At 58.4% G+C, this 9,594-nt stretch overlaps 1 protein-coding gene across 1 annotated transcript; it reads right to left on the minus strand.

Annotated features, from left to right (window-relative positions):
- Positions 1-3,728: 3,728 nt before the first annotated feature.
- MMAB (metabolism of cobalamin associated B) lies at positions 3,729-9,567 on the minus strand. The gene is made up of 9 exons (XM_086474300.1): positions 9,488-9,567; positions 9,321-9,391; positions 9,103-9,196; positions 8,632-8,689; positions 7,702-7,774; positions 7,240-7,337; positions 6,857-6,921; positions 5,808-5,867; positions 3,729-5,437 (listed from the first exon to the last, which is right to left on the minus strand). Exons 1-9 carry the CDS (start codon positions 9,565-9,567, stop codon positions 5,350-5,352), a joined length of 687 nt encoding a protein of 228 aa, XP_086330426.1. The 3' UTR covers positions 3,729-5,349.
- Between the last annotated feature and the right edge of the window lie 27 nt (positions 9,568-9,594).

A 9,594-nucleotide genomic window follows, 5' to 3' on the forward strand; every position in this document is an offset into this window, starting at 1 on the left:
TGTGCTCAGGTGCCCCTGAGAGATGGGCTCCTTGGGGCGGCCATAGGAGTGCCTCTGAGCCCGAAGGGACCTGGCAGCGCTGTTTGAAGCAGGATTTGTTCTTGTGTCTTGGAATACGCTTGGAGAAGCGCTACGTGGTCCTGCAGGGTGCTGTGACCTCTGTCTTTGGTACCTTCCTGAGAGTATAGGTGTCCCTTGGCTGGAGGGGGTGGTGAGCCTGGCCCAGGGCGGGTGCTGGGGTTGGCAGTGCTCTGTGCACGTCCCCGGTCAGCTGGGAACGGTGGCTGGGGCCACTGGTGGAGAGGGAACGGGGCCAGAAAGCCAAGCAAGATCCCCCAGCGCAGAGGCAGCGGGTGTCTCTGTGCTCAGCACAGGCGCCCCGTGGGACGAGCGCCCTTTTCCAGGAGCTCTGCTGCGGGCAGAAGCTGGAGGTGGGTGGCGAAGCCGTCCGCCCTGGCAGGCTCCGCTGTGAGCTCTGGAACAGGGTTTGGATGGCCGGCGGGGCCGACTCGGGCCCTTTGCACCAAGGAACCGTAACGCTTCTTGGTTTGGGGAGGGAGAAGAGGCGTGGGGAGATGTGGGTTTGTGGAGCAAGGCTGCGCTTTGCGTGTTAGAAGCTGCCTGAAGGAGCGGCCACTGGGGCTGACACGGGGGTTGTCGTTAATAATAAAATTATAACGATACAGACATGTATCCCGCCTGGCTCCGGGAGCATCCTTGGAGGAGCGAGGAGCTGTGCTTGCCTCTGCTGCTCCAGCTTCCCCCCAAGCTCCGGGTTGGTGCGTGGCAGCGTAGCCCTTCGCTGACCGGCTCCCCTGGCTGCGGCGCCGCGGCGCAGCCCTCCCTGCCCGCTGGTGCCACCACGCTCGTCCCGAGCGCCTGGCGCCCTGTGGGCGCTCGCTCGGCTTCGCTGGGGAGGGGGCTCCCAGTCAGCGTGCAAGCGCCATTGTTTTGACACGGAGGCATATGGCGCCGTCAGAAACAGCAAAAAGAAACCCGGCAGCAGATGCCGCCGAGGCAGAAAGCTGGCAGCCAACAGCCAGGCCTGCCAAATGCCTGCTTCGCCGCCGCTGCCGCGCGGCGGGCCAGCACGGCACGGTCTTGCCAGGGCTGGCTCTGCCCACGCCGCCGCGCCTCGGGGCTGAGCGAAGGTGAAGGCTGACCGTGGCACTCGGACCACCGCCCGTGCCGGGTGCGGAGCTGGGCTGGATCGCCGGAGGCTGGCGCTCCCTCAGCGGCGGTGTCGGCAGAGCGCGGTGCTGGGGGGGTCCCAGCCGCGGCGGCTGCAGGGCAGGCACGGGCAGGTTTGGGGAGCAGGCAGCTCTTCTCGCTGCTCCTCTTCTGCTCCTGCAGCCTGTCCCAGCCCCTGGCTCCCGCCGCAGGCTGGCGTCCCCTCCGTCTGAGGCCGCAGTGTTGCACCACGCTCCGTGCCGGGGCTGGTTGCGCGTTCGGATGGAGAGGGAGGAGGGTGTGCCGAGCTCTGGTCTCCCCATCCCTGCGCAGAACGAGGTGAGGGATTCCTGCAGCCTCTCTTCGTGTTCGCTCACGATTACGGAGTCGTGCAGCGGCTTCTGCAGCGCGCGGTGACCTGGCTGGGTGGTCAGACCTACACGGCACTGGCTGGGCACCCTCACCTCTGGGTGAGTGGTATTTAACCGGCTGTTCAGAAATGCGCTTTTGTCGCTGTTTCTAAGGTCAAGTTCTTTGATACGGACCCTCTGCAGCTTCACCCTGGGGGGTTCTGAGCGCCAGCTCCGGCGCTGCCTACCCGTGCGTGCCCTGCGGCGCAGCTGTAGCGGGGCCGGGGCTCAGAGGTGGGCGCTTTCTGCCAGGTTGCAGCAGAGGGAGAGCCGAGAGGCCAAGACGGCCCTTTCCTCAATGGGAACGGGCTGAATCCGCTCCTGTCTGACGCAGGGATGGTGGCTCTTACCCCAAGGTGCCTTCCCTGCACGGCTGCCCTTTTCGAGCCAGGTCTTACCTTGCTGTAGCACGAGCTGTTTGGGGGGGGGGGGGGGGACACGGACGGACACGACATGTGTTTCTTTTTCCTGTGACCCCTTTCCAGGCAAAATGGGTATTTCAGGGGCCTGCGACTGCAGAGGACTTGACCTGATGGCAGATGTGGTCCCTTCTGGTCCTCCAGCTTGAGAGGAGGAGTGCAGGACCGCTGCTGGCTCCCCACTGCCGGGGCTGTGCGCCCTGGGACTCGCCCTTCTTCAGGTGCAGCACCGTGCCAAGCCCTGGGCGGGGGGTGGGGGGTCCCCACGTGCTCGTCCTTCCTTCTGTGCGTTAGCAGAGGAGACGCTGCCTCGGATCAGTTTCCATACGACTTGGCAAAATGTGCGTTTGTGTCGGTTCTGCAAGAGCAGCAGCCGGCTCCGCGGCGTACGCGTTGTGGCGGTAATAGAGGGGCTTGAGTTATAGTGAAACTTATTTCATTTTACAGCTCCTACAGCGCTAACAGATGTAGAGGCGTCTGATCCAATCATGCAGCAAGAGATTTTGGGGCCAGTTCTTCCAGTTTTGACAGTGTGTAAGCTAGGAGCAGCCATACATTTTACAAACAAGAATAAACGACCCTTAGCAACATATGTCTGCGCTGGCAGCTCCAGCGTAACCATAAATAAGGAGCCCTGCTAGGCAGGAACGTATCTGGGCGCCGCATACGGCCAGGACGGACAAAGCATCTGCCTTCTTCCCGTTATATTGATGAGGTGCAGGCACTGGAATCCCTGTGCTGTACAGCTGGATCGGCGGGGTGGGGACAAAGGACTTGGAAAAGCAAATGCTAACCCAGAGCAACGGAGCTTTATTTGGTTTAAAGCCTGTATTTCATTTGAGCCACGCTTCGCCCCTGCCCGCTCTCTCTCGCCAGGCTTGCCCCCGTTACTGCCCCCTGCTCCACGCCGGGTAGCGGACGCCAGCTCGGCCACGCTACAACTTCTTCACCGAAGGTCCCTGCTTTGGCCCCAGTGTCCCCCCTGCTCCCAGCCCAGGGCGGAGGGTGCACTGGGACCCCAGCCTTGCTGCAGCTTAATGGCCAGCAGCGCCCCTGTGTACCCTGGGGACAGCATTCGGGGCAGGAGGGTGCCGTAGGCCGAGGTGGGGGAGCAGAGGTCGCCCACTGCCGCAGCGAGCTCTCCCAGCCCCTGGGGAGCTGAGCTCTGTGCTGCTGGGACCACGCTCAGCCTCACCCCTGCTCGCTCCTGAATTCAAGCCCTGGCCCCCTGGCCCTGTAACTGGAACAACAGGGTCACCCCAGCCACCAGCTTCCCTCTGCGCCCTAATAAATTTAATCTCTCTATCATCTTAAAAGCGTGGTAGCTAAATTTATTTCTCCTTGCAATCAAAACAATGCTAGCTTTGGTCCCAAAACAGTAGTCACATTTCTTCCCCCTCCCAGCTGGAAAAAGAAAATACTATAAATCCAGCCCAGAGCTGATTTATACAGCATTCATGAAGAATTTATATTACAAAGAATTTTATTCAATTAAACTTGAAAAGCCTCTGGATTCCTAAGGTTCAATAGTGATCACTGAGACAGAGCTATCATAAAACTGGATGGCCTGTCTGGAGCAGGCATTGAGAAAATGTCTGATGTGACATTGCAGCTGACGGTACAGTCCAAATCAAGAGCATTTGTCATTGGGATGTGTTACAGGCTAAGGCTTGGAAAATTACTCTGTGAAAAATGTGCATTAACAATAGCCATGAAATATCTGTTTAAAAAAAAAAAAAAGGGTGAATAATGAGACAGCGGTATCTATTAGCGCTGGGCATTCTTCACACTGACCCCACTCTGATTAAAAAGTTAACACAAAAGCCAGAGGCTCTTTCGGGAAGCAAGTTTAAGGTTGTTTCAACTTAAATCACTGATGAGAGGAAGCTGCACGACTGCCTGAAAGGCTCCCACCACCGAAGCGGCCCCCTCAGTGCAGGACAAGCACCCTGGACGTGTGCGATCACCTCGCAGCCCGCAGGTTTCCCTGGCGCTCCTCCACCCAAGGGGGGAAGACAAACCACCCCGCCTGACACATGTTCTTCCCAGTTGTATTTCCAAGCTGTAAGTGGCTTGGACTTCACTGTAAAACCCCAATTGTCTGTATTCTCCGGGCAAGGTGGGTACCGAGGTGTTAACTTGCCCCGCTGGCTGCCATGCACTGGTTTACGCACCAAGGATGGGTTTGGGCAGTTTTCAGCCCATCAGGAGGCTGGAACAAGGGAGGTCTTTGGTGAAGCACTGGGATCTGCTGTCATGGTGTTCGCAGCCCGATCTTCCGGGCGGCAGGACACGCTCAGGTCTACTCTGCTGAGGGCTCCGTGACAGCAACGCCCGCGGGGTCAGCGCAGGCGTTACCATCGGTGAGGTACGAACCCCTGCGGGCGTCAGCCTCTCTCTTCCAGCTCCAGCCGTCAGCTGAGGCGGCCCCTGCCACTCACCACCACCCCTTCGTCTGCAAACAGCGACTGGAGCGGTGACTCAAGCTGACCAAGGGCTTTTCTCCTTCAGCTGGTACCTGCAGCCCCAACTCAGCGGGGTCTGCGTGCTCGGAGGGGCAGCTCCAGGGGGGGTTAACCCCAGCTACCTGAACAGAGTCACAGACTCACCTTCCCTGCCCATTACCTGCAGGATCGGGCCCTTCTTTAATCCCTCTGCCCTGCGTACGCCCCGCGGCTGGCAGAGGAGGCACTGGGCTGTCAGCGCGGAGGCGTTCTTCCCGTGCGCCGAGCGAGGCGGCCAGAGCCGCGGCGTTCTCGGTGCGTCCCTGTAAATCCGCCCAGCTCGGCTTCAGCCGGCGCTGATGGATGGAAAGCAGCTTGAAAAAGCAAAGCACGCCAGGCTCAGCGCTGAAGTGTGACAGTTCAGGGCCCTTTGGTAGGCGTAAATCACATTTATTATATCAGAGCTTTGCGGACAGAGCTCAGAACCTCCGCGCCGTCGCTGCTCTGCACGAGCGTTACGACTTACAAAGAGAAGCCGATCGTTTTCTCCTCAGAGTCCTGCCAAAGCCTTTCCCCAGCACCCACCCCTGCCCAGGGAAATGAAGACACCTCCAGAAACCAGCTGTAGGTCTTTGAAGTCTCCTGCCTCAACTCCAGCCCAGGGCAAACAGCAACTCGGATGCCATCGCCGCAGCGGTACGCAGGGATCCCTGGACGAGGCCCAGCGGACAGAACAGCCGCGTTCCTCACGGTATTTATGAGCGAGGTCCTGGTTATTTAAGCTGGGAGTTCTTGGCAGCTCACACTTCCAGTCCAGGCTTGTTCCCTTTCCCTTCCTTGATGGGGGAAAGCAGTCTGCTGGATTTAGCTTCCCATCATCACGGAAACAAACATCCCAGCTCCCAGTTACGGTTCAGGCTTTACATAGATTTTCTCCTCCTTCCCTTCCTTCATTGCAGCATAACGTGCCAGAACGAAGAGGTAGTCGCTCAGTCTGGAAACAAAGGGAAAAGCAGTGAAACCGCTTCTCCCCTCTGGCACGTTCGCAGCCAGCAACGCCCAACGCCGCAGTGAAGCAGGTCGGGTCAAGGCGGGCAGAGCGAGCCCACGCGAGAATCGCCTTCCCGAAGGGCTTTCAACAAGGGAGATGCCCCCTCCCTCAGCACCGCAGCACCCTGCGAACACACAGGCCTTGCAGAATGCTTTTTAACAAGCTGCTTGTTGAAACTGCAGAGATCTTGCTCCAGAAGGGACGCTTCTCAAGAGGTAAAACCCCGCAGTTCTACCCCAAGGCGAAGGGCCCGCCACCAGGCACACTGCACTAGTACGGAGTAAGGGTTTGGGATTTTATTTGGGTTTTTTACCTGTTTAAATATTTGGCCACGTTGGGATCCGCTTCTCCTGCTTGTACTAAAGGAATCACGCTAGAAAAAGAAAAAACTTTTGTGTATTTAACTTTCTAGCTCTGAATGCCCAAAGGCCTGGTATGTGCTGGAGCACCAACCTCCGCACCCCAACCGCGCCCGGAGTCCCGGCTCTTTACTTCCCCAAGAGGAATCCATGGTGGCTAAGTGACACCCGGCGGTTTTGTCACTGTTCTGGAGGGCTGCAGCTCCGCTCTAAAGGATGCTCCTCAGTGGGGGTCACTGAAGAGCGGGAGCAGTTTGCAGGATCATTCTCCTTTTCTGCAGGTAAGCAGGGCCCGTGCTGTCGCTGCAGGAACAGAGCTGTTCCTTGCCTCCTGACTGGCGCACAGCCCCCTTTTTCTGGCTTGCTTTTGACAAGCCACCACTGACTGTGATGTTAGTTTATTGAAGATCACTCTGCTCCAGTGTTATCTTGTCAGGGCAGCAACCCTCACAGCACAGCACACGCACCACAATGCCTTCCTGCGTGTCAGCAGCTTCAGGGAAGAACCCCCAGTGACTCCGAACAGCTGAGGAGCAGGTTCGGGCTAACCCAAGAGCCTCTGCATGGAAGGGATTGGCATCATGAGCAGCCAAGAGTTTCCTCCTAAGGACCTTCCCACGGGAGTTTCCGCCAGAGAAGCGGGACAAGGCAGTAACATCTCAAAGCTTCCCTGGATCTCCCAGCAGCCAGTGCCCAGCTTCCCCGTGTGCCAGCCCCCAAAATACACTCAGCACACCAGACACGAGCTGAACACGTGGCTGCATCTCCACATAAACCTGTCTGCTCTTTCTGAAGCTCTTGGCTCAGGTGACCCAGTTCAGGGGAGGGATGAGAGACTAGCTTTTGCCGACTGCACTCCGGGCATTTCACTAACACGAGCGTACGAAGCTTGACTCGAGCTCCAGCCTACGCAGCTCAAGCTACAGCTCCTCGCTCCATCACAATGATTTGCTACCGCTGCAGCCCTCTGATCACCTCTCACCCGTTTTATTCTGTTACTCACCACCTTTCAGCTCTGCGGCAGACAGCTCGGGAGAAGTGGAGAGCAGCGCTGCTCTTGCCTCCTGACTGAAACAACAACAGAACGGCGCGTCAGTGCCTGCTCACGACAGATACAGCCATCCCCCTTGTTGGGTGGCTGCAGCAAAGCTTATCACATCTCACACACTGAGCCCTGTGTTATGGCTAGGCCACTGGGAAGAGGTATCTGAAAGCAGGAGGATGGGGAAATTTAACTAAGCCGGGTCCTTCTCTCCGCTCTGTTTGTGGTATTTGCCCATGCAAATAATGGCCTCGCGACCTGTTTTCCCACGGAGAGTGGCAGAGCAGATTTCCCCGAACAAAGCGAGCTGTCCGCGGTCAGAGAGAGGCCTGAGCGGTACCTACCGGCAAGATGAAAGCTCTGAGCGGAGGAAGCTGCTCTGAGTAACTGTCGATCCACTGCTCCAGCTCCAGAACGGGCTTCTCACTAAAAGATGTTCGTCCTACACAGGGAAGGATCAACCAAATGAAATGCAGAGGTAGTTCACTCTACAGCCAGAGCTCTACTTTCGTATTTCTTGCATCAGCAAGCATCCCAAAAAACTCCTCCTGCTGTAGAGCAAGGCTGGCTCCCCCACTCAGCAGCCGTGGCTGGGGATCAGCGTGGGGGCAGCGCCTCAGGCCAGCTGCCACCGCTCCGAGCCACACGAGGACAGCAGCCTCTGGGACCCTGCGGGACTTCCCCAGCACCCGCTGCGGAGCAGCCCTTGGGCAGCTCTGACCACCCCGCTGGAGGCACAGCCTCCCCAGCGCCAGCGATCCTGCTGCCCAGGAGCGTTATCCCGGGCAAGGAGCTGCGGGGCTTACTTAAGTGAGCCTCCCTGGCCGAGGAGAGAGGCGTCGCGATGTTGGAGCCCACGTCCTGCAGCATGCACTGCACCTAGATGTGGCAGTCGGGACAAAAACGAGAAGCGCTTTCATTAACCGCCCTTTGATGCTCCGGGACAACGGCAGCAAGCTCTGGGAGGCGACAGCTGGTTGTGCTGATTAAAGAAGATCCTACCCGTGTTGTTCCTCATCCCCCAGCCTGCTGGCAGGGGGGATCAGATAAGTGCTCCCTAATTGCTTTACGAGAAGCCAGATTAGCGCATGGACTTGTTTTCACTGGCACATTAAACCACCCTGGCTGACTTTGCAGAAAGCAGACTGGGGGAGTGCTCCTATAATCCCTTTGCTGGTAGGACACCGAACCAGGAACCCCTGGGAGAAAGGCAGTGACCAATGGCTGCAGCCAGCCCTGGCTTGGTGTCACGTCTGCTTCTGCGAGGGGCATCTCTCCACAGCCCAGGATACCTGAGAGGGAGGTGGGTAAAGCTTCTTCCAACCTCTGATCAGCTCCTTCTGTGTTCTCGTGGCCCAGCGAAGCTCCTTAGCGAACCTCACAGGCTGCCAGGGTAGGACCTGCCTCCCATTGTGCCCCAGTTTCAAAGGTGACAAGACTTGTGTCCATGACCAGGTACAGTCACAGGTCTGAATAAAGCTAGAGACATCTTGGTCTGCCCACAGCTAAAGACTTGATCTACCAGTTTCCTTCTTGGTTAAAGAAATTTATTTATTGAGAGAGTAATCAAAGGTCAGAGTCTTCAATAGTTATTTATTTTAATACTAAATGTATTAAGTTTCTGTGTGCCCACGTGTCCGTGGGAGCACTGTGTCTATAATTAAAGAGTTTAAGAATACATTTCAGTAGCACAAAGGCAGTGACTGCACTGGGTGAGGGGTATCATGAATACTCACTTTGTGAAGTTGTTCAACAAACATGTGGCCCTTTTCACTGCTAAATTCACCAGCAAGCCTAGGTTTAAAAAAAAAAAAAAAGCCAACCAGAAAACAGTTAGCTGGAAATGAAAAAAACTGCCACGATTGTGCATATGTGTTTTTGCATAGGAAAACCATAGAATTTGGACACTCCTGGCTGTTTGTCAGCACAACCCTCCACAGAAATTTGGTCCCTTCCCTCCTGCCAGGTGCTGGCGTGGGGAGAGCGGTTCTTAAGGGCAGAGGGTGCTCAGGAGACCCCCCCCAGAAGGGGGCTGGGAGGGTGTGGCGAGGCCTGGGTGCATGTGGAGGGCCTGGGTTCGGCCTGCGGAGGGCCAGAGCTCCCCGGGCCGGCGGCGAGTTCCCCAGAGAGTTGCGGCCACCCCAACAGGACACGGCTGGGCCTCCACGGCCCCTCCGCCGCGGACGAGGGTCCCGGGGCAGGATTACCCGATGGCCGAGCTCAGTTCGTCCGTGGCTCCCAAAGCTTCGAAGATCCGGTCGCCCTTCGGCCTCCGCTCCCCGGTGAAGGTGCTGGAGAAACCTTTGGAAAAGGGCCCCGAGGAGGCGCTCAGAGGCCGGGCCCGGCCCAACGGTGCTGCGGGGGTCGGGCCGGGCTCTGCCCCGCGCTACCTCCGTGTCTTCCCCCCCCCCCCCGCGGGCTCTACCTGCGTCTCCCGTCCTCGTGTAGATCCTCGGGGCCCGGTCGCCGCGCTCGGAGGGGCCGCCGCCATCGGAGCTGCGGAGGCACAAGCCGTGAGAGGGGACGCCGGGCCCTACCCCACCCCCGTCAGGCCCCCGGCCCAGCCCCGCGCTCACCTACCTACCTACCTACCTGCCCGCCCCGCTCCGCTGCCGCCGCCCCGCCGCCCCCAGCGGCCCCCACAGGCCCCGGCCCGCCGCCGCCCGCAACATCCCTCCCGGCCACCGTAGCCGCCGCCG

This window comes from Leptosomus discolor, chromosome 16, assembly GCF_034619465.1.
Source record: "Leptosomus discolor isolate bLepDis1 chromosome 16, bLepDis1.hap2, whole genome shotgun sequence".
Classification (NCBI taxonomy): Eukaryota; Metazoa; Chordata; class Aves; order Leptosomiformes; family Leptosomidae; genus Leptosomus; species Leptosomus discolor.